The sequence below is a fragment of the Apis mellifera genome, linkage group LG6, assembly GCF_003254395.2.
Source record: "Apis mellifera strain DH4 linkage group LG6, Amel_HAv3.1, whole genome shotgun sequence".
In the NCBI taxonomy this organism is placed as follows: domain Eukaryota; kingdom Metazoa; phylum Arthropoda; class Insecta; order Hymenoptera; family Apidae; genus Apis; species Apis mellifera.
In genome coordinates this window covers 16,795,815-16,821,268 of record NC_037643.1, presented here as the reverse complement: position 1 = coordinate 16,821,268, position 25,454 = coordinate 16,795,815, and the positions used below count along the sequence as shown (strand labels likewise).

Below are 25,454 nucleotides of genomic sequence, written 5' to 3'. Positions count from 1 at the left end.
TATAATTTAATTCTATAATCTTTAGATAAGTGTTATTACTGTTTGTTTATTTTGTAAAAAATGTAGATAACAAATGTGAATCATGCTCGATAAAGTGTAGTTTAATGCCAATTCCATTGTGGATAAATTACAAGTAAAGTAGTAGTTCAAAAGAAATATTCAATATGTATGGGAAAAGTATAGATTATTTAAATTCTGTATAATACAATTATTTAGTGATAAATCACTAAATTTAACAACTCGTAGCAATAGGATAATTTGATTAATTGTTAAAAAAATAAAAGATCATAAAAATAATATATTTTAAAATGGAAGAAATATGAATATAAATCAATTTCGTATTTTTTAATGAAAATATATGTATTTTATTATTATATATAATTGTTATGTACATATTATATTATTGAATTAAAAAAATCCATAGAATCCATTTCACGTAAGTACTTCATAATATTTTAATATCAATTTAAAAAAAATTTTTTTTTTCTATTCAATAATATTATTTTAAAAATATATGTAATAAAAATTGGTTCTACAAGAGCTAGAATTTTATTTTTTATACATGTTTCGATATACAGAATTAGCAATAAAGAATAAAATTCGAAAATTAATGAAATTTTGAATGTAAGAACTCAAATGCAAATGCATATAAATTTATTATTATTATATTATTTTATTAATTTATTAATTTGAATTCTTAGAAAAATATATTAACTATTAGAATATTAATTAAAGTAATAATATATTTTTTTTTTAAATTGATTCTTATAATTGTATTATTTGAATATAAAATATAAATATTAATATAAGTGAATGAAATAATATAATTATCAAATGTTAATTTATTTTTTTATAATAAACTTTAGTTCATTTATTTATATTGAATTCATTCAAAAATAAATTGTTTGATATTTAATTTGTTTAAATTTTGTTCTTATATTAGTATTTATATGTATCATATTTATATTTTTCTATTTTTCTATAGATTATAATCCAAGGCAACAATTCATTTATGTAAAATGAAATTACATCTTTTCTTTTGATTAAAAATCAGTAGAAAAATCTTATTTCAAATATATTAACAAGTTCTTCCATTTCATATTATTATATTTTTATAAAAAAAAAAAAATGGAGAAACTTAAGTGCTGTAAAAAAATTTTGTTCCTTCAAAATAAAATTATTTTTTTCTTATATATTCATCAATTCACATGAAATTTAAAATTATATTTAAAATCGAAATTTTTAAAATTTTATATTTTGTTTATTTTTAATTATCATTGTGAAATAATTTAACACATTTATTATTATATTATGGAAATATTTTATGAAATGAATTATAATGAAAAATAAAATTCAATAGATTTTATTGTCTTTATTATTAACAGTAGGAACACATTATTGTTATAAAAAATGTAATTTGTGTACAAGAGTCTATAAATAATTACTAATAAGCTTAAAACGAAGCAAAATAATTTTCTATCGAGATTGCCTTAATAAAATTAATTGGCATAGAATGATGAATTCATTCAAGTCAAAAAAATTTTATTTATACGTAATGATAAAAAGAAAAAATAAAATATATAATTAAAATGAGAAGTATTTAATAATATATTGAAAAAGATTATCATAATTTATATGTACAGGATGACATATAAATCATCTTATAAAAAAATATGAAATATTTTATACAAGAAAAGAATTAAGTTTTCTTAAAATGAATACTTGTGTTTTTTATTTGATAAAAAATTATGAATTGTATAATTGTACAATATAAATTATATATATTATTATTAGTCTATTAAAATTGTTTTAATCAAGATTATCTTCATTTTATCAAATTTACTCAATAATGTTTAATGTTGTGTTTTTTTTTATTTATTTAGTGATTTTTATTCACTAAAATGAAATTAAACAAATTAAATGTTATTTTTTTTAATATAATAATTTATACAAATAAAAACATATTAAAAAATAATCTTATTAAATAATGATATTAAAATATTATAGAATTCAATTTTATATATAATTAATAATTTAAATGATAAAAATAATTATGCAATTATATAAATAATTTCTAAAATTTATATTTTTTATTATTCGATTTAATAATAATGGATATATGTATGGATATGTATATATGTATATATCTTAATACATACATACTCATTATTGTACAATGTAGCCAATTTCATCTAACAACCAATGATATCCAATTTTATTAATGCTATCCTGACTTATTACATCCTTTCAATTTGCGTCGTTTTTATTACCAACATTATCAAACATTTTTTGATATTAAATTCATATCTACTTATTAAATTATATAGAGCTATTTATGTACAATAATTATTTATAATATATTTATATTATGGTAAAAATTTATTTATAAAATAAAATTTTTATTAAAACTCATTTCTTTATCATAGACATATATATGTTCATGTCCATCCTAATTAATTCTTTCGCTTTACTTACATTCATTACTTTAGAATCAATTATAAATGCAGGATACAAGTATATATTTATACAAAAATATATCATATTCAGAATTTTTTTGTTTGATATCATTTATTTTTATATTTATAGGAATAAAACATATGTATTCATAAAATTTTAATCATGAAATTGTTCGAAAAGTAAATATTGAATTTGAACCATGATTAATTTGTTTAAATAAATTATAAAATTAATTAAAAATAAAAGAAAATTAATATTGAATAATTATACTGATTATTAATGATTATTCATTTTAAGGAAATTTAATTCGATAATAAATAAATTTATATCATACATAATAACATAATTAATATATAAAATAAAATACATTTAAAAAAATAAAAAAATAAGTGTATTTTACATCCTTTCTCTATGATGTTCCTGACCAATTTTTTGTTTTACAAGAAGAAAGTGATCTAGAAAAAATATACGTAATACAGGACTATCACCTTTAAGTTGACCTACTGAACCGCGATAATCGTTTATATTTAAAGCGTGTACAACGTTGTAGATATGTAAGTAACGTCCTCTACATTATTGTGCCAATCATATTCTGACCCCTTGGTACCTAGTGAATATATATTCCTACTTGTGATTATATAATGATTTAAAACTAGTTTCATGTGGGGTTCCCAACTAAAAGGGAAGTGATTGAATAACGGATTTCCTTTGGTTATATTGAACATTAAAAACATTATATATAAATAATAGATAACATATTATAGACATATAGTAAATTAACAATTTGACATTAAATTTATTGTCACATTAAACGTGACTATAATCATAATTATCATAATTTTTTTTTTATTATGAAAAAAAAAAGAATAACTTCGATTATTCATTTTAGGACGCAAATGAATAACTACACTGTAATGTTTATTATATATATTTGCTTTTTGCAATTTCTTTTTTAAATACATTTATTAATATAATGCATTTATCATGACTACTAGTTTTGAGAAAATAGTATTTTATCCATAAGTAACGATCCTAATAAAAACAGTGTACAAATACACATATTCATATAATAATTCTATATAAAAAAAACTTAAATTCCATACATTAATTAATATTATTTAAATGTACTAAATTTAATAATTAATTAGTTAATTAGATAAATGCATTGCATTATGTATTAGAATTAATCTTAATTTGTAATATATGTAATCTTCTATAAGAAACAAAATATTTCACACATACATATTTTACACATACATATAGATTAAACTAAATATATAAACTAAATAGTAAGAAATAATTATTATAATAAAACATATGTCTAATATAATAAATAGGATGTATTTTCCTTTTTAATATTTAATATTTATAGTTTTTAGAAATATAGCAAATTTTTAATATGAATAAAAGACTAGAAAACTTGAGTGTTGCAAACAGTAATAATCTCTAAATAAATTTCTTTTATATATCGTTTAAATTAAAATATTAAAATAATACGGTAGTATGTATAATGTATTTTTTTACCAAAATTTATTATTAATTGATTTTAAATAATCATATACGTTATAATGACACAATTATAACATTTAACAAAATCTAGAAATATTTCTATTTCTATTTTGTTTAGAGTTTAAAGAAAATAGTTTAAAATAAAAATTTAAGTATATATCAATAAAAATTAAATTATTCTACGATGATTACGTATTTTTATGAAAAAAAAAAAAATAAAAATATACTTGAACTAAACTGTATATAAATGTCTTCTGAGTCATAAAAAGTAGTATATCCATTTATAAAATAAGCTGCAATAATGTTAAAATTAAAATATGAATATTTATCTGTGCTTGAGCAAAAACTTTATAATTATACATATTTATATTTTATTTATGTTAAATTCATCTTAGTTGGATTGATTATTTTACTTGAAATTTATTTAACAATTTAATTGAAAATTCAATTTTTTACTGTAATACAAAAGATTGTAATATAATTTATACTTATTTGTTAACAAATATCCAAACTTGTTTCAATTAATGCATTGAATTGATAAGAAACAAATGCTAAATTAGAATAAATTAGAAAAGGAAAAGATTAGAAATTTAAATATTTGTTTTTTATAAAACACTTTATATTTTACAATAAAAACCAATAAAAACGATTAATCTAATGTATCTAACATTTAAGGAATGTAAAACTAATAAATTAGAATAGGAAATATTCTTAAAGGTATGCATAAAGTTTATCTTCTTTATCTTGTATCATTTTTAAAAATTTTGTTTTCATTGCAGATGCATATGATATATCATTAAATTAAAATTTTGTAATATACTACTTCGGCTAAAATTGCTGGAAGACATAAATATATAATTGGACATTGAATTATGAAAAGAATATACAATTTATATCTTGCCCTTAAAAAATTATTCATCAAAAAAATAAACATATGTGATTCTGAATACAATTATGAAAATTTCCTACCTTTGTGAACATATTTTATTAGCAAAAATGAGAGAAGTTTTTTTTAAAGTATCTAATATTTTATATGAGATTAGTATATTTTATGCTGTTCGCTGAATAATATGAATACCACTATCTGTATGAACTGGTGAAGATAATTCACCAACTTTGAGAGCAAATGCTGCTTGTTCAAAAGGTTTTTGCATTGCACCTCGACTAAATGGTCCCAAATCTCCACCTCGTTTAGCTGAACTACAATCACTATATTTTGAAGCAAGTTCTGCAAATGTTGCTTTTCCTGACACAATTTGTTCTCTGTAAGCTTTATATATAAAATTATAAAGATATATAAAAAAAATTATAATATAATAGTATATATTAATATAATTAAAATTAAAAAAATGAATCATTAATATCTTACACTTGATAAGTTCAAGAGCTTCTTCTTTTGATCTTGTGATATTTTCTTCTCGCCAAGAAGATGGTCGTCTAGAACCTGAATGTTTTACTAACAAATGGGAACATTGAACTTCTTCTGGACCATCTCCCTTATTATTTCCAGATGGATCAGCTGGTTTATCTGGCCTATCCCATTGACTTTCCTTAGTATAAATATTTAAATAATAATGTTGTCCTAATAATAAAAATATATTAATCAATAATACATTATGGATTTTTTTATTATAATATAGTATATATATTACAAATTAAGGTATATCAATTTATATAATTTTATAACTTTATAATTAAATATTTTATAAAAAATATTATTAAATAAATTATTATATTTATTTCTACTCTAAAAGATAAAAATAATGATATTTTTTTAAATTGTAAAATTATTTAAAATTTTGACATTATAAAATTATATATTTTTTCAACAAATTTAGCGCTATACTAGCTTAATGAATGATTAATATTATAAAAATAAAAAAACAATATATGTATTTATTAAATTTCCATAGTTTTTTAGTAACTATATTAATAATAACAAAATTTAACAAGCGTAATATTAGTTAGCCGGAAAAATGCCGGCCGAACATCCTCTATTAAACCGATATAAAAAAATATTGTAACTTAGACAAGAAAATATTAATAAAATAAATAATTAATTGTGTAAAAGTATTTTTTTATAAGTTGACGAATACTAAAAAGATTGACGTACCAGTAGATCTGCTTAAACGTTTTTCCCAACCCGCTGGTAGTTCTTCGTCCGCCATTGTTATCCAATATTTTTTACTCGTCTCACGTCAAACACAGCAAACACGTTTTCACTATATATCTAGTTACACACTAGATTTTGATGCAGTTCATCAATTTAAGTAACCTTATCAATAAAATTACTATATTACATTTTTTACAATTTTCTCTAAGAACTTGGAATTAATTTATATTATTATTATTATTATTATTATAATTTATATTACATTACATATTATAAAATTTATATTCTTAATTATAAAAATATTTTATATATTTATTAATAATTTATAAATTAACAAATATATTTTTATAAAACAAATAAAAGAATAGAAAGATCAAAACTTTTATCATAAAATAAATTTGCTATAATTTATGCACTATTATTATCAATATAACATATCATGGTTACCATGACGGCAAATTATAAACGCTTCTTTTATACATTATATCTTTGATGAATGAATGCATCAATTTATCTTTTAGAGACTTGTTTAAAAGAAGAATTAAAGTTAAATATGGCTATGAATAATAATATCGATACAGTTTTAACTGAGTTAGGATGGAATGATGGATTTCGCATACCGGTAGCAAATGAAGAAAACAAACTATTAGAAGAAGAAGTAATACTATAATTTATATAATACTAATTTCACTTATGTTTGCATATATCTAAGTTCTTTTGTTTGTATTGCACTTTAGTTTAAGCATGATAAATTTTAAATACACAGTAGTAAAAATGATTAAATGCTTTTATAAAAATTAAATGTATAATGAAAAATAAAAATAATGGCACTTTTAATAACTTGAAATATTATTTTATTTATTATTTTTAATACATTTATTCCTATTTTATTCAATTTTCCATAATATTAACAAATAATTTTTTTATCGAAAGATTGAAAAAAAAATGAAGCTAAAAGAAAATTTGAGCATAAAACTTGAGTCAACAGAAGAAAGAGTTAAAATGATGAAAAAACATATTAACAATTTGACGACGGAACAAAATATGAATCAAAAACTTTTAATTAATCACTCGGCACAACTTAAAACCGAAGATCATAATTACCGATTAAGCTGTAATACTGAAACAAGTCTTCGCCAAAAAGCGCGAAATTTTCAAAAAGAATGGAAAGAAGTAAATGAGATAGTATCAAACATTGAAAAAGATTTAGAAAAAATGATGAAAAAGATAGAAACGTCCAAAAATGTACTAAAATATGATGAAAACAATTTAAAAGAATGGGAGGAAATATTAAAAGAAAATGAAAATAATAATGAATTAATAGAACAATATATGAAAGAAGATTTAAAAGAATATAAGGTAAAAAAGAAATTAATAAATCTTAAATGAAGTTTAATACAATTAAAAATAATTGTGCAATATAATTATAAATTTTCTTTTTTTGTAAAAGTTAGGAACTGGAATTAAAAAGGCAAAAGCTTAGCAAAGAATTACAAACGTATAATGATGCGATGATTAAAACATCTAACGAAGCACAAGAAATGGAAATTATTCTTAATCGAACAACTACATTGTACGATCAAGCATTGGCAGAATATCGACAAATGTTTAATCAATGGAAAGAAAGCGTAAACATATTACAGCAAAAAAATGATGATATTAAAAAAATCATTCAAGTATGATTAAATATTTAATTATTTTTCATTTTGTTATAGCGATTATATCAATTAAATATACAAAATGTTTCGAAATTATAGATCAATAAAAAATAATAAAGAATAATGAAAGAAACATTTTTTGTCTAATAAGTATGAGTTCGATTTTTTTTTTTATTTTAAAAATTAATGAACATAATAATATTTAATAAATTAATAAACATTTCTTTTATTTTAGGCATTTTTATAGAAAATAAATAATGTTTTAAATACTAATAAATATTGATTGTCAACATATGATTTAATATTTTTAAATACGAAGATGAAAACACAATTTTAATATTAAAATATAATGTACTATTTTTTATTTAAAACTTTATTAAAATCTTAGAAGAAATATTTGTTTATTGATTCATAGACAGTTTCTATTCTGAATATTCTATTCTGAATATTAATATATTAAATAAAATCGAAGATAATTAATATATAAAAAATATTTCTTTCATTATTTTTTCATAATCATTTAAAAAAATAACGAAAATAAATATTTATAATTTTTAGTATTTATTAAAAAATTCTTGTTCAATTTAATTTTTATTAAATAATATTATAATTATTTTAAAATAATAATAAATTATTTTGAAAGGATATCGAAGTATTAAATGATATTTCTCAAGATAAAAAAAAAATACTTCAAGAATCTGAAAAATTTTTAAAAGAACAAATTGCAAATAATAAACAAATTCAAGATTCAATTACAAAATTAGAAAAAGAATTTGGTTCTATGAAAGAAGAACAAATTAAATTGAAGGAAATTATTAATACATGTGAAAATCAGGTAAAAATATAAATAAAAATATTACTAAATAAAAATAAAAATATTACTTTAATAAAATTTAAAGATTTTTTTTCTCTAAAATTTTTTCTCTTTTAGTCTCTTATACAAAAAAATATAATGAAAGATTTAACTCAACGTGTGGAACAAGTAAGAACTGATGTAAAACATAAAAAATTGCAAATCCAAACTAAAAATACAAAAATAGATAAAGCAAATGAACAAATAACTGCTTTAACAACAAAATTAGAAGATATTAAAAGTCAAAAATTAAATATTGAAGAAAAAGCAAAAGAACTGGAGGATATGATAGAGGTATTTATTATTTATTATTAAAAAAATAATAATAATTAATGAATAAAATAAAATAACATATTAAAAATATATATAATATAGGAACAAGAGAAAAAAAAAGCTAAAATAATCAAAGAAATAAATCGATTACAAGTTATAAATCTACGCGCAATGACTCAAATAAAAGATTTAGAAAACGAAGAGAAAGTTTTAAAGATGCAACTTGAAAGGGAATTTAAAAAATGTGACTTATTAGATAAATTATGTATTAAAGACGAACAAATTTTGGAAAATAAAAAAGAAATATGGTACCAAGCAGAATTTGAAATTCGAAAATCTGAAATGAAATTGAACAGATTAAGAGGTCATGAATATGATAAGTCTAAAAGTGAGAAAAAACAAGAAAAGATAGAAGAGCTTCAAAATAATTTAGATGAAAAAACGAATATATTTAAGCTATTGCAAAAACAAATTACAGCTTTAGAAGTATATAGATTAAAATTAATTTATTTATTTAAGCTACATTTTATTTAAAATGCACTAAATCTATTTTTTATTATGTAGGATAATATGAGAAAAATATCAAACAATTTAGCAAGTAGTAATAGTGAATTAGAATCCTTAAGAGATAAAAGACAAAATCTTGTTCTCCTTATGAATGTAGGAGAAAAAGAATTAAAAGCTGTTCAAAATCGTTATGAGGAAAAACAAGTAGAAGAAAGTATGTTACGACTTAAAGTATCTCAAATGGAAAAAATGATACTTAATATTGGAAATAATGTTTATGATTTGGAAAAATATAGACTTGAATTAGAAGCAGTAAGTTTTTAATCAATTTTATTATTTATAAAAATAATAAAAATATTGCAATTAAAAATATTAAATTAGAATATAAAATTATTTAGGCAGTGCGAGAACGAAAAACAGAAATTACAGTGCAAAAAGAATCTCTAAATATTCAAAAAAGAATTGCCGACGGTGAATGTTCAGAATTAAGAAATGCTATTGCTGAAAGAAAAATACGAATAAAACAATTGCAAGCAAGATATGATAATTCTACTGCATTGTTAGGTACTAATCCTGATGGTACTCCAATGAATACTACACATTTAAAAATTCAAAATGCGCAAGAGAGATATCTTTTACAAGAACAAGGTGACAAATTAGATGAAACAATAAGAAAAACTGAAGAAGAAATACAAGCTATGGAAAATACATTACGTGTGATAAATATTTGCAATGACAAATATAAAGTAACATTAAGTACAAATGATCAAGATATATCAGAAGTAGAAGAGCATAAAAAATTGGATAAAGAATTACAAGATGCTGAACAAAATTTAAATAAAAAAAAAGAAGAATTACAATGTTTAACTGAAAATATGCAGGTATTTTATAATATTTAGTTTTATATAATAAAAAAAATTTTATATAATAAAAAATATATTAAATCTTAAAATAAAATAATTTCTATAGAAAATACAAAATAAGTATGTACAAATTCTTAAGGACATAGAAGAAATTGAAGAATCTAAAGAAAATAAAACCCAATATTTAACTGACTTAAAGCATCAAATTCATGAGCAAAAAGAAAAAATATCTAGAGCTGATAAAAATTTACAAAATGCTAAAAAAAGTATTCATCGACTATATGAAACTACAGGAGACAATAATGTTCTTATACAAGAGGTTTGTAAATTATCTAATAACATATTTTGTAAACTTATCTTAATTTATTTTCATTTAATAGAAGGAGATAGAACTACGTGAACTTCAAGAACAAAATTCCATTGTTTTACAAGATATTGCAGAATTTACAGTCTCTCATGTAGAAGTTGAATCTTATATTAAAAAATTATTAGCAGCACAAAATATAGAATTACCTTCTGCAATTTTATTTACTCAATCTCTATCAAATCATTCCCATAGTCATACAAATTCATCAGAATGTCTACCAAAAAGTACAAATCGTGAAAGTACTTATGAATCATCTAAAGAAAGTATTGGACATGTTATTAATATACAACCAGAGTTTGAAAGTATGTTATAAAAACATATATTTATTATATATATATATCATAAAATGTATTGTAATTAATTTATATATAATTTATCATTTGTTTAAATTATTATATTTCAGTTCTACCAATGAGAAACACAATAAGAAATACAAAACAAAAGCAATTATCTATAAAAGCTTCTGTACAAGCACAATTAACAAAGAAAATTTTTTAATATAATTTTATAAATATTATATATTAAATATTTTATCATGTATATTTGCCAAAAATAGCATACAAATAAGAATTTTAATTGATATTAAAAAAATAAAGTCTTAATGAAATTATTTTTAATTGGAATATAAATTTTTTAAAATTATAAAAATCATTTAATATATATATATATATATATATATAGTCATAAGTCTAATTATTTTGAGGTTATATTATTTTCTCTTATTAAAATATGTAAACGTAATATAAATTCAATATACATAAATGTGTCAAAAAAAATTATTATCAATTTAGATAATATATAATTGATATTTTTATTATGTCACAAATCTCATAACTATTCAAAGTTCATAAGAAATCACAAATATTCTACGTAATATTTTGCGATACAAAGTGAGTATATTATTTAAAATAGCATTTAATTCATATTTTAAATATATTAATAAATTGAAAAATAGTAAAAAAAGATTCATTAATTTAATATAATTAATTTTGTTTATTTCTTTTATTATTAAATATACAAAATTTCAAATATCAAATTATTTTATTTTTTATTAATGATATCTAACCTTCTAATAATGAAAAAAAAAACAATATTTAAAAAAAGAATATAAGAAATAGTTAAAAAATAAATAATTAATTACTTTTAATATTGGAAAATGTTTTCAGATGCCAGATATTATCGAAGTTTCTAGCAATAAAATTTTTAGCGGATGGCAAAAAGTCTATTTGCACGAGAGGTATTGTAATTTTATTTATTATGCAAAGTAGTTTAAATAAAATTACTTAAATAATTTTTTAATGTAGCTATGAATTGGGATGTAAAATGAATTTTGGAATTTTTCTTCCACCCCAAGTGGAAGAAGGACCTCAACCTGTTATTTATTGGTTATCTGGTTTAACATGCACAGAAGCTAATTTTATTCAAAAAGCAGGTGCACAAAAATATGCTTCTGAACAAGGTGTTATCTTAGTTGCACCTGACACAAGTCCTCGTAATCTTAATATACTTGGAGAAGATGATGATTGGGATTTTGGAACTGGTGCAGGATTTTACATTGATGCAACAAATGAACCATGGAAAAAAAATTATAGAATGTACAGTTATATTACTAAAGAATTACCAGCTTTGATTAATGAAAAATTTCCTGTTTTACCGTATAAACAATCCATAATGGGTCATAGGTAACACAAAAAATAATTAGATCACATAATTCATATAAAATTAATTCCATTTATTAATATATAGATTGAATCATTATTATTAAATCCATTTCAATAGTAAAAATATTTATATTCAGTTTTATTTTAAATCTTTTAAAAATTTAATTTATTTAAAAAAATAAAAAAACTTATATTTTTATATAAGTTATATAAATTTTTAAAAGATTGGAAAAAATGACTTATTATTTATTCATATTTTATATATATATAAATTAAATATATATATATATATTTTATATATATATATATATATATATATATATATATATATAAAATATATTTTTTAATTTAGTCTATTCATAAATCATTTAAAAATTATAATACAATATTATTCAATATAATACAATATAATACAACATGATTTACCTATGTAAATATTTTTATTAGTATGGGAGGACATGGAGCCTTAATATGTGCTTTAAAAAATCCTGGTTTATATAAAACTGTATCTGCTTTTGCACCCATAAGTAATCCTGTTTTATGTCCATGGGGAAAAAAAGCTTTTACTGGTTATTTAGGTGGATTAGAAACTAATGTTGAAACATGGAAAGATTGGGATGCTACAGAATTGGTTAAAAAATACAATGGGCCTCCTTTGGATATTTTAATTGACCAGGTATAATAAAAATAACTGTGCTGAAAATTTACAATAAATAAATGTAATATATATATATATATATTATATATTACATTTTAACTTTAGGGTAAAGAAGATAAGTTTTTAAAAGATGGCCAATTATTGCCAGAAAATTTGTTATCTGCTGCAAAAGATGCTGGATTACCATTAGTTCTTAGATTTCAAGAAGGTTATGATCATAGCTACTTTTTTATATCCACATTCATAGAAGATCATATTAAACATCATGTAAAATATCTTAAATGTTAATATGTACTTATTTTTTTAATGTTTTTGATATTAAAAAATAAATAAATAATATGAATAATGTAATAAATTTTGGTATTTTTATATGATAAAAATAAGCATTTCATTAATAATAATATTAAAATAATTAGTAAAATAATTATTTTATTTTACTATTTTAAAATAATTTTATTTTTATAATTTTTTTTTAAATTTTAATTAAAAAGATTTAATTAAAGTAATAATATTAATATTCATTAATATTATCGCTTATTTTTTGTTTCTTACTTTTTAATTTTTAATATTAATACTAAATTAATTATAAAATAAAATTCATTTTCTTTTTTATATAATTTCACTTTTTATAAATTTACAACTTTTCATAATATTAAAAATATATATTAGTACATATTAATATCAATTATATATAACAAATAGATATTAATGAGATCTAGGTGGTTCACGCAGTTGATGCCAAAATACTAATACCGGTTCACGTTTTTGCCATATATTGGCATTACCCCACATTTGCCAAAATCTATAATAAACAAAAGTAAGAAATATGTAGATTCATATAAGTTTTGAATATAAATGCTTACATTCCAAATAATGCTCCACCTAAATGTGCAGCATGGTCAAGACGTTGCCAACGCATAAGACATCCCACAGTATCTAGTCCCATTACAGCTTTAATGGCCTTTTTATAAATATTTTTATTAAAATCTATTATTAAAATTTATTTCATAAAATTTAAACCTATATGATTAAAATTATTAATATATTAACATACCGAACTTGCTGTAAATTTCAACATAGGAAGAAAAACAATAGACAGATATACATTTGGAAACTGAGTACATACAAATCCAAGGACACCCATTATTGCTCCTGACTATAGTGCAAATATTAGTATAAATAAAAACATTATAAATATAACTTTTAATATAGATACTCACAGCTCCCAAAGAAGGATCTTTTATACCAACTGAGGCTTTATATAAATAACTTGAAAAACTAGATACTACTCCACTAGTCAAATAAAGGGCCAAAAATTGTTCTCTACCCAATTCCGTAACAGCAATTTTACAGAAGTCATATAATACGTACATGTTGATAATTAAATGAAGAAGGGAATAATGAGAAAATGTTACGAATAACATTGGCCAACATCGGTCTTAATCAGAATATAAAATTTAAAATAACTTTTAAAATCTACATTATAATAAATATTTTATACATTACTTACTAGATGTAGGATTGCTACAAAAATATCGATACATTGTTGGTCGAAATGCAGGTATATGCCATGATAAAAATACTAGCACATTTAAGAAACATATAGGAACAAATATTCTTTCTCCTTCTGATAAATTTCTCCACCAAGTTTCCATTTTATGTCTCCATCCTGTTCGCTAAATGAAATTAATATTTTACAATGAAACTATAAAGAACATCATTTTTTATTTATATAAAATTTTATATGTAATTTCAATATACAAACATGTATTCCCCATTGCTTATAATTTCTGATCATACTATAGGTTTTTTTTCTAATATGTTCATATTCCCAAATTGCAGCAGCAATAAATGTTGTTGCACTAAACTGAATTAATGAAAAAAAAAAGAATTTATAATATTAAAATAATTAAATAAAACAAGTTTTTAATTAAAAAATTTTTAATAAATAAAAAGTTCTTAATAAAAAAAAAAGATTTTGTCAATTAACTATGTATTTATATTATTTTATATTAATGTTTTACCACAATAGTAAAAGTAAATGGTTTCCATAAACTGGAGGTATATCCTGATTGTTTATTAACAAAGTCATTTGATATAGATAGTTTTGTTCTGCCTCTCAATTTATGAATGTTTCTAATTTGTCTATACCCTTGTGTATATCCTTGAATAATACATAATTTAGATTTAAATTGTATAGACATAAAAACACTGAAAAAAATAATAAATTAATATAATTAAAATTATTGATGAACATAAAAGTATAAATATAAAAACTTATCTTACCATTTACATGTATTATTGCCTAAATGAAAGAATGATTTAAAAGCCATATTGTAGGAAATTCAAAAACTGCAGAAAAATATCAATTGCAAATTGATTTCATAAAATATTTAAGTTACATGATATTATAATCAGGCAATATTCATTGCAATTATTATATTAATAATGAATAATAATAACAAATACAGATTTATAATTACTGATTTCCAAATTATTATTTATTTTTTATAGAAATCATTTCTATGAATTTTTTCTATGGATTTAAAAATAAAAAATTAGCAATTTTTTAATTATTCGCTTTCTAAATATATAATTATCGTGCACCTTTTTATTGTAAACATAAATATAACCATAAATTAATAATTATACAAAAGTCTACCACAAAGCAAATGTTATAATGACTGATATATAAATTTCTAATTTTTTAATTATGCATGTTCTAATTATATATTAAGTATATAATAATATAGATAATTATAGTTATTTTATTAATCTCTTAACATGTAATGACTATGTTAAATACATACATGAAAATTTCGCACTTAAAATCTTAATGCCGGAATTAGGCATATATAAATATATATTTATTGCTTAATATATTTTTACTACAAATGTTAAAAAAAAGTATGATATGAATTAGAAAGGTTAAATAAACTATAGCATAATTTTTTAAACTAAATAATAATTTTCGTTTTATTTTTTTAACTTACATTTTTTTATTTCTTTTTGATTTTTATTTTTTTCGTTTAATTTTATTTTATTAAAAAAAAATTTCTTTCTGTTTTATTAATAAAATTTCTTTTTGATAAAATTTATAAAAATATATTAATATAATAAATAATAACCAATTAAAAAACTGAACAATTTCAAATTCTCATACCATACATGTAATTATATAGTTCATGCGAAACCGCATAATTTTAAATATATTGACAACGGTTGTTGGACGAGTTTAGAAATCAGTAATTATAAATCTATATTTATTATTATTATTATTATTATTATTATACAAAATAAAGTATAATATAAATATAAATACGAAATTTTAACGAATAAATTAAAGGTAACTAAATGTTATTACCTCTAACTTACAAAGTAATTTATATACTTATAAAATGAATCAGGTAGTAGTTAAAATTTTTTTAATGAAATAAAATATCAGAAAAACAATTTGTTAAATTTATATTCAAAAAAGAAATTGTTCGTAATATATTTTATATTCTTATTTTACATTATTTTTAGAAATAATAATATATATAATAATAATGCATAATAGTAATAACATATAATTCTTGTTAAAAATTAAGATTTTCAATATAAATAAATATATTAATAATATATAAAATATATAAAAATTATAAAATAATGTAAAATTTGAAATAAAATAATTTGAATTTGAATAATTATATAAATATTGCAAAAAATTATTATAAAAATATTATTGTATAAGTAAATTATAAAATATTTTATAAATTATATAGTATATTATATAGTATAAATTATATAATATAAATTATATTTTATAAAAGCTAAAATACAATTATATATTTAAAAATACAATATATTTCAATGTAGATGAGTGAAGATTCAGTTAAAGTTGCTGTTCGTATCCGTCCATTAGTAAAAACTGAAATTGAACGAGGTTGTCAAACATGTTTAGATGTGGTTCCTGGTGAACCACAAATAATTGTATGTAATACAGCTAAAGCTTTTACATTTAATTATGTATTTTCATCTGATGTTAGTCAAGAAGAATTTTATGATACTGCTATTAAAGATATGGTAAAAAATATTTTTCAAGGTAAAATTATATTATTAAAATAATTCTATAAAATATTGTAATTGTATTTTATTTTAAATGGTTATATATATTTTTTTTTATAGGCTATAATGTTACTATATTAGCTTATGGTCAAACAGGTAGTGGTAAAACTCATTCAATGGGTACAAATTATATTGAAAAAGAAGATATGGGTATTATACCACGAGCAATACATGATATATTTAATATAATTTCATCAAAGGAAGATTGGAATTTTAAAATTACAGTTTCATTTATGGAACTTTATCAAGAACAATTGTATGATTTATTAACTGATAAACAACGAAGTCAATCTATTGTTGATATCAGAGATGATGGTAAAAATATAAAAATTACTGGACTTGTGGAAAAAGAAGTTACAAATGCAATACAAGCATTGAATTGTTTAACACAAGGATCTTTAGGACGTGCAACAGGTGCAACTGCAATGAATGCAAACAGTAGTCGAAGTCATGCAATATTTACTGTATGCATATATCAACATCAAAAAGATGATCTGTAAGCATTATATATTTGAAAATTATAATATAATATATTAATTTTTATGCATTTATGTTATATATTTTAATATTTTATTTTTTTGTAAATATAATTTAGCAATACAGCAACAACTGCAAAGTTTCATTTAGTAGATTTAGCTGGATCTGAACGTAGTAAAAAAACTCAAGCAACTGGTGAAAGGTTTAAGGAAGGAGTTAATATAAACAAAGGTTTATTGGCATTGGGAAATGTTATCTCTCAATTAGGTGAAGGTAGTTCTACAACATACGTTGGTTATAGAGATAGTAAACTGACAAGATTGTTGCAAGATTCTCTGGGTGGTAATTCCATAACTCTCATGATAGCATGTGTTAGCCCAGCAGGTTATTATAAATATAATATATATTTTATTTTTAATATTAGTATTTTTGTTTCATTTAAAATGTTTTCAGATTATAACTTAGATGAAACTTTGAGTACATTAAGATATGCAGATAGAGCATGTAAAATAAAGAATAAACCTGTAATAAATCAAGACCCAAAAATTTCAGAAATAAATCGCTTAAATAAATTAGTACAAGAATTAAAAGTTGCTTTAGTGGATCATGAAATTAAAATTTCTTGTCCAATTGAACATCAAGAACTTGAAGCAAAAAATCAATGTTTGCAAAAAAAAATAAGAGATTTAACAGAAAAATTAAATAGTAATTTAATTGAAGCTGTAACCATGCATGAAAGAGCAGAATTAGCTGAGCAAGCAAGAGAAAAAATTCAGACTGATATGATAAAAATATTAGAAGAATGTAAAGAACTTTTAAATGATCTTGATAAAAATCTTGATAAGCAAGAATATCGAACAAGATTAGAAGTTTTGTACTTAAAAATTCTTGGTAAGTAATAATTTTTCACTTATACAAATAATTTTATACTTTGGTTTGTTAATATTTAAAAAAAGATATTTAAAATTGAAAAATTAGATTTGAAAATTAAAATTAAATTTTTATTTTTTTATCATTTTATTTGTAACTAAACTTGTTAAAAAAATTATGTCATAGCTTGCAACAATTTTATTGAACAATTATAAAATTCTATTATTCTTTAACTGATTTTATTTAGAATATTATAATATATTTACTTGTTACAAAATATTTTAATTATTTGATATTCGATGAAAAAATAATTTAATATAATAAATTAATAATATAAAATATTTAAAATAAATCTTTTTTATTTATAATAAATAGATATTCAAAATGATCAGAAAAAGACATCAGAAGAACTTATAAATTATGGAATAACATCTGTTAATGCAAATACATTTACAATAAACCGCGAAGAAAATATAGAACATGCATCTATGGAGGAAATATGTTCTCCAGATAGTTTAGATGATTTTGATGAAAAACAAGAAGAACATACTTTGCTTCAAGTTAAAAGAAATAATGAAGTACAAAATATTAATAAGGAGCTTGCTATTAAGGAAAGTCTTATATGTCAGCTTTTAAAAAATTCATCTCAAATTGTTGATTATTCTAAGGAAATACAAGAAATGGAACAGGAAATAAAAGCACTTCAGGCGGAAAAGGAAGAACTTTTGCAAGCACTACAAAATGTACAAACAAATAATGTTAGCTCAAAGTATGAAATTTAATTAAATATCAAAATTATGATTTATTCAATCATGATAATTATTTTTTAAATTTTTAAATTTATATTTTATATTATATATTTTGTAGATTAGCAGAAAGTAGACGTAAAAAAGTACAAGAATTAGAAAAGAAGATAACAGAATTAAGACGGAAGGTAACAGAACAAGATAAAATAGTCAAAATGAAAGATAAACAAGATCAACAAATAAAAAATCTAACAAATGAAATGCAATTATTAAAACAAACAAGAGTAAAATTAATTAGACAAATGCGTAATGAATCTGATAAATTTACAAAATGGAAAGAATCAAAAAACAAAGAATTAAACAGATTAAAAGATCAAAATAGAAAACAAGTGAACGAAGTAACACGTTTAAAAATGTGGCATAACAAACAAGAAATTGTATTTAAAAGAAAAATGGAAGAAGCTTTTGCTGTTAATAAGAGATTAAAAGTAATAAATTAAATAAAATGTTTGTTAAAATTTAATTAAAGCTTTGATTAATTTTGTTTTTTATGTTACTTGTAGGAAGCACTTGATTTGCAAAAAAAGACAATTATGAGAAAAGAAAAAATTAACAGTACTAACACTGAAAAAATTAAAAGTTGGTTAACCCAGGAAATAGAAATATTAATAAGCACTATTGATGCAGAATATTCTCTCGAAAAATTAATGCAAGATAGAGCATCATTGACATCTATGTTAGAAAAATTTAAAAATAGTAATGATATAAATGAAACAAAAGTTGCTAAACTTAATGAATTTTTAACTTTACGTAATACACAAATTACTGATCTTCAACAAAAATTAATTGAATCTGACCAAGGTATTCTATACTCTAAATATATAATATATATTTGCTTTTGTAATTATTAATTATAATGAATTATGAGTATGCTTTCATGTAAATATTTATTAATTTAGAAAATAGATCACATCTAAGATGGCAAAAAATACATTCAATGGAAGAAGCAAAAAGTACTTTGAAATTATTATTTAAATATATTGAAGAAGATAGAAGAAAACAATGTATAAAAGAATCTGAATTTATGGTTTGTATGAATAGTAAAATATATGTGAAAAAAAATTTAATTCTTTATATAACATCTTTTTTTATATAATTTATCTTTCAATTTAATATTAATCTTTATTATATTAATATTAATATTAATCTTTATAGTTATCATTATAGTTTATTTATCTTTATCATTATAGTTTTTCATCATAATTTTATAATAATAATTTTTATTATTATAATATATTTATTATTATTATTATATTATTATAATATAATTTTAGGAAAAATATGAACTGTTGCAAGCACAGATGGATGAATATTATGTTAAACAGAAAAAAGAATGCATGTCAAAGCAACTTGTACTAAATGATACACATAGTATTGAAGAATATGAAAATGAAGATAACAACAAATTAAGAGAAGAATTGGAGCTTTACAAAGAAAAATGTCAAAAGCTTGAACAAACAGTTAATATATTGTTTTCAATTTTATTATTAAATCAATTAAAATATCATAATTGTTCTATTCTGTTTTTTTTTTTTAATTTTTCAGCTCTCGAATAAAATACAAAATAAAGAAAATATGAAACCAAAAATAATAAGAAAAGTAGAGATAGAAGAGTTTCCTTTAACAGATGATAGTAATAATGAAGAAGATGATGATATTGAAAAAGATCCAGATTGGAAACGAACGCCACTTTACAATCGCGTACAAAGTCTTATTGTAATTTATCGATTAAGCATATTTTTTTCAATATTCTTCCAATTATTTAATTGTAACTAATAATATAATTTTTTCAGAATACAACGAAAAATTTGCCATTTGAAGATATGTCACTAAAAGAAACATTAAATGGTGATATAAAATGTAATTGTAAAACAACTTGTGCTACACGTATTTGCAAATGTCGTAAAAGAAAAGCTATATGTGGCAATAATTGTAAATGTACTCTGGAGCATTGTCAAAATAGAGATAAAAAAAATGTAAATTTATAATTAATTACATGATAATTACTTAAAATTACATTATAAAGTATATATGATTATTATACATTTATTTTTTATTTTTAGTTAAATCGTACATTGTTTGTAGAAAATATAGAAGAAGAAAGAGAAAAATGTGACGAACTTGTTAAAAAACCAAGGTATTTACATTGTATTTATATATTTTCAATTATATAATAACTTTAATTTGATTTAAAATTTTATTTGTTTTCTTTAAATAGATTGCTGGATTAATAGTAATGTTATCAGCATTATCAATGTCAACAATAGTGTACTATATTGAAAGTGGTCAAAAGTACAAATTAAAAAAAATATATTTTGTATCATAATTTTTCAAAAATATTTTACAAACAGAAAGCAATATTTTCTGACTATTGAATATTAATTAAATTTTATAGTTATAAGGAATTAGCTATTAATTATACATAAATTTAATAATCGTTATTTAATTGTATACTTATTAAGTAATGACAATAAAATTTTATACTTTGTAACAAAATATAATTGATATTATTATATCACTTTATTTTATTTGATATGTTTAAAATTATAAAAAATTATTACAAAAATAAAAATTTAAACTTTTTACAGTAAAATCCTAATTTTTATAAAATTTTGTTTTTTTTTGTGATACAATTTTATTAATAAAATATGAAATATTTTTATATTAGATTTATAAAAATTGACCAATCAAATCCATATTCTTTTCATTGCCAACTTACTAGCAACACAGTACTAAAATATATGTAATTTTATAGATGTCGTTGTTATACATTTACAAGTAATTTACTTTGAATTGTAACTATGCGTTCTTTTATTTAATTTGCATTATTATAAATTATTATAAAAAGATATATATTAAAAGATTCAAAAATAAAATAAATGAAATATAAAATATAATTTATATATAATAAAACAAAGATTAACATATTGTGTTTATAATAATGAGTAATATAGAAGAACTTATGACCGATTTTTATAACATTTTAGTACAAATAAGATATCCAAAAATTACAACAGCGTCAATAAAAAATTTAGAATTAACAATTCTTGGTGGAGAAAATCGACTTTCGTTATTGTCTTGGCTTTTGGCTGAAAAATCTCCTGCAACAGCTGTAAAATTACAAAAATTAAAAGGCACTGCTTTAGAAGGTTTGTTATAATTGTATAATATTTAATATTTTTAATATTTTAAATAAGATTTTTTTTACAAAAGAATTATTGATCATTTTCATTTTTTACAGAAGAATTATTAACGTCTTATTCTGAAATTGGTATTTGCAGTAATAAGAAATTATTATTGGTTTGTAATTTATTAAATTCTTTGTATTATTTTTTTAATTTTTTATGTTATTTGTACATAATAAAATTGTACTTATTTGCAGGGAAATTGTTCATTGGAAAAACAAATTCCAACTTTAAGATTATTATTAGATTTTATAAAATGTATATTTATAGAATCTTCTGAAATTAAATATGATATAAAAAAGTCAACTGATGATATATTAAATGTAATAAATAAATATTTGAAAAATAAATATATAATTTAGACTTATATATATTAAATGAGATATATATAGCATAAGTTATTATCTTCAAAATTAATATATATATTTTTGTAATTCATTTCAGATTTTTTGTATATATTCTATATAATATGTTTTGATGTATTTTTTTTTTTTATTATGAGCCATTTTTGAAAAATTTATTATTATGCTTTATATATCATATATTTAGTATATATAATATTTATATACTTATATATATATATATATATATATATATATATATATATATATATATTTTTTTTTATGTCAGGTTTATACAATTGAAAATTCAAATACATTCACATATAACATTGAACCCCAATTAAATTATTCTGAATCTATAGAATATTTTGACAATTTACAAAAATGTTTGAATGAACATCAAGAATTATCATCAATTTGTAAATCTGAAAACAAAGAATATTTAATGGAACATGATCCATGTGAAGTGATATGTAATTGGAATATAACTGAAAAAGGAATGATTTTTAATGAAACAGTAAGTAAATATATTTTATATTTTATATATATATATATATATATATATATATATATACATATATATATATATATATTATTATATTATAATATATTTAATATATTTTTTATTTGGATTTCAAGAAAATCATGTAAATATGCATATATTTAATTTTAATATCTATTTTCAAATTTTTTTTAATGCACTATTTATTTCCATGATTTATAAATTAATTTAATAATTTATATTATAATCATTTCTTTGTTGATTGCATTATATAATATTATATAATACTATACAAAATATTTGAATTAAATGAAACAAATATAAAAATTGATATATAAAAATGTTAGGAGATAATTTATCTCACTTCATCAATATATAATTGAATTATTTATAATTCAATTACAATTTTTGAAAAGTAAGTTTTAATAGATATTTTTGTATGAATATTTATATTTATTTTAATTTTTAGAATTATCTTTTAAATTTTATATTTTTATTTGCCTGAATATTTTTTTATATATTTTATGCTAAAATAATATATCAAAATATAAAAAATATAGGATGAAAATAAGGAAAATAATAAAATTGATCAAGATTTATTATTTAATGAAGAGAAAAAAAAATTTATAGAAACATTTTCATCAATTGAATCATGCAATTCAATTTTTGATACAAAAACTGTAACAAATAATATACATTCCATGGATGCCGATATTAATGATATATATACAAATTTTTCTTCTTTAACACAGGTTTATATTTTTATATCTATTAATATTAACATTAATTTATAAAAATATTTATAATTTTCATAATAAATTAATATTTAGTTTCTACAAGCAAGGAAAGAAATATTGGAGACCAATATACCAAAAGAAATAAAGAAATCAAATACTCCATTAAGTGAAATTATTGAAAATACTGTGAGAAATACTGAAGAAGCTATAAATATTAAATTGGAAAATTAATTTGTAATACTAATTTTCTGAAGTGTTCTTTAAATCAATTTCTAAATTTATATTTTATGTAATTTCATTAAAATAAAATATTTATAGGTAAAATAATAATATATTAATTTATTTAAAAACTTTTATATAGATTTATTAGAAATACATGACAATAATTCTATGATCTAGGTCGCTCTTTCTTTTCTTTATAAAGTGCAAGTAATGAAACATTAGCAACTTTCACTACTTTGAATCGAACTCCTGGAATATCACCTACAGCATGACCTTTACGACCAAATCCTGCGACTAAAACTTCATCATTTTCCTCAATATTATTTAAACAACCGTCTCTAGGTACAAAAGCTGTAATTTTCTTGCCATTTTTAATTAATTGTACTCGTACGCATTTACGGATAGCAGAATTCGGCTGTTTCGCTTCTACGCCACTAAAAAAGTAACATTTAATTATAATAAATAAATATTTACAAAAACATTTCAAATAAAAAAAATATTAATATAAGTATACATACACTTTTTCTAATACAATACCCTTTGCATGAGAAGCACCACCGAATGGATTGGCCTTCCACCTTGTACCCAAATGAGCTTTTTTATAATCTTTATCATTCCAACGTTGATCGCGTCTGTGATTTACATGCTTACGTGCAGTACGAAGACCACGCGGTTTACCTATTAATAAAAAGTTAGGTTATAGGTAATTTTTGTTTAATATTATTTAATTTTTTTTTAATTTTAATTTATTGCTTGTATTTCTCATTAAAAAAATAAGAAATGTTATACATTATAAAAAATAAAACATTAATTTCATGATAAATTTAATTAATTTTACAGATACATATGCAACATTGTATTCAATATAATTTAAAATAAATTAGTTAAGAACTTTTTATTAAATAATTTAAAAAAATTATAATTGAGAGCATTAAATAATCAGTAAAGACAATATATATTTAATGATGAAAATTTAAATTTTTTAAAAACAACATAATTTTAACATCAACTACTTACCCATCTTACTCAGTACGCCGTATAACCGGAAGAGAACTAACTTTCATTAACGGAAATATCATATAAATTTTACTAGTGTATTTAAAAAAAAGATATGTTTTTTGTAACATAAATATGAATATAATAATTTTGCTAAAAAATTATTATATTTTATTTCTTTATAAAACATTATTTTATTTATAAGAATTATTTATTTCATTTAAATAAATTATCTTCTATAGATATCTTTTCTAATTATAATAATATAACAAAATTTTATATTAAATTTAAA

General features: G+C 19.9%; 6 protein-coding genes across 8 annotated transcripts; 3 read left to right on the top strand and 3 right to left on the bottom strand.

Moving 5' to 3' along the window:
• Positions 1–4,563: 4,563 nt before the first annotated feature.
• On the bottom strand, positions 4,564–6,229 carry LOC551817 (putative peptidyl-prolyl cis-trans isomerase dodo). Its single transcript, XM_624202.5, has 3 exons — positions 6,080–6,229; positions 5,336–5,548; positions 4,564–5,236 (listed from the first exon to the last, which is right to left on the bottom strand). The coding sequence occupies exons 1-3, from the start codon at positions 6,132–6,134 to the stop codon at positions 5,016–5,018; spliced, it is 489 nt and encodes a 162-aa protein (XP_624205.2). The 5' UTR covers positions 6,135–6,229; the 3' UTR covers positions 4,564–5,015.
• A 388-nt stretch (positions 6,230–6,617) lies between these two features.
• LOC412193 (S-formylglutathione hydrolase) lies at positions 6,618–13,274 on the top strand. 2 transcript variants are annotated; one of them, XM_026441314.1, is made up of 14 exons: positions 6,618–6,737; positions 7,013–7,438; positions 7,534–7,755; positions 8,381–8,572; positions 8,669–8,884; positions 8,966–9,349; positions 9,428–9,682; positions 9,769–10,251; positions 10,340–10,552; positions 10,614–10,863; positions 11,786–11,837; positions 11,905–12,282; positions 12,709–12,937; positions 13,025–13,274. In XM_026441314.1, exons 1-14 carry the CDS (start codon positions 6,633–6,635, stop codon positions 13,205–13,207), a joined length of 3,588 nt encoding a protein of 1,195 aa, XP_026297099.1. In that variant the 5' UTR covers positions 6,618–6,632; the 3' UTR covers positions 13,208–13,274. The 2 variants fall into 2 exon arrangements, with proteins under 2 accessions (XP_026297099.1, XP_016768325.1); XM_016912836.1 differs by lacking the exons at positions 6,618–6,737; positions 7,013–7,438; positions 7,534–7,755; ... (5 more) ...; positions 10,340–10,552; positions 10,614–10,863 and adding an exon at positions 11,291–11,490 and having other exon boundaries at positions 11,767–11,837.
• Positions 13,275–13,566: 292 nt separating this feature from the next.
• LOC412194 (presenilins-associated rhomboid-like protein, mitochondrial) lies at positions 13,567–15,748 on the bottom strand. 2 transcript variants are annotated; one of them, XM_026441354.1, is made up of 9 exons: positions 15,730–15,748; positions 15,206–15,271; positions 14,944–15,130; positions 14,685–14,786; positions 14,430–14,595; positions 14,140–14,357; positions 13,974–14,075; positions 13,783–13,880; positions 13,567–13,721 (listed from the first exon to the last, which is right to left on the bottom strand). In XM_026441354.1, the coding sequence occupies exons 2-9, from the start codon at positions 15,250–15,252 to the stop codon at positions 13,625–13,627; spliced, it is 1,017 nt and encodes a 338-aa protein (XP_026297139.1). In that variant the 5' UTR covers positions 15,253–15,271; positions 15,730–15,748; the 3' UTR covers positions 13,567–13,624. The 2 variants fall into 2 exon arrangements, with proteins under 2 accessions (XP_026297139.1, XP_026297138.1); XM_026441353.1 differs by lacking the exon at positions 15,730–15,748 and having other exon boundaries at positions 15,206–15,360.
• Positions 15,749–16,118: 370 nt separating this feature from the next.
• LOC412131 (kinesin 4B) lies at positions 16,119–21,448 on the top strand. Its single transcript, XM_006570875.3, has 14 exons — positions 16,119–16,265; positions 16,778–17,003; positions 17,087–17,522; positions 17,622–17,887; positions 17,957–18,394; positions 18,749–19,142; positions 19,241–19,607; positions 19,683–19,980; positions 20,079–20,206; positions 20,454–20,639; positions 20,725–20,895; positions 20,973–21,155; positions 21,243–21,316; positions 21,398–21,448. The coding sequence occupies exons 2-14, from the start codon at positions 16,778–16,780 to the stop codon at positions 21,408–21,410; spliced, it is 3,180 nt and encodes a 1,059-aa protein (XP_006570938.1). The 5' UTR covers positions 16,119–16,265; the 3' UTR covers positions 21,411–21,448.
• Positions 21,449–21,958: 510 nt separating this feature from the next.
• Positions 21,959–24,254, top strand: LOC725814. The gene is made up of 6 exons (XM_026441349.1): positions 21,959–22,328; positions 22,421–22,479; positions 22,562–22,687; positions 22,995–23,222; positions 23,768–23,959; positions 24,038–24,254. Exons 1-6 carry the CDS (start codon positions 22,121–22,123, stop codon positions 24,173–24,175), a joined length of 951 nt encoding a protein of 316 aa, XP_026297134.1. The 5' UTR covers positions 21,959–22,120; the 3' UTR covers positions 24,176–24,254.
• A 9-nt stretch (positions 24,255–24,263) lies between these two features.
• Positions 24,264–25,290, bottom strand: LOC552272 (40S ribosomal protein S23). The gene is made up of 3 exons (XM_624648.6): positions 25,184–25,290; positions 24,685–24,844; positions 24,264–24,600 (listed from the first exon to the last, which is right to left on the bottom strand). Exons 1-3 carry the CDS (start codon positions 25,185–25,187, stop codon positions 24,333–24,335), a joined length of 432 nt encoding a protein of 143 aa, XP_624651.2. The 5' UTR covers positions 25,188–25,290; the 3' UTR covers positions 24,264–24,332.
• Between the last annotated feature and the right edge of the window lie 164 nt (positions 25,291–25,454).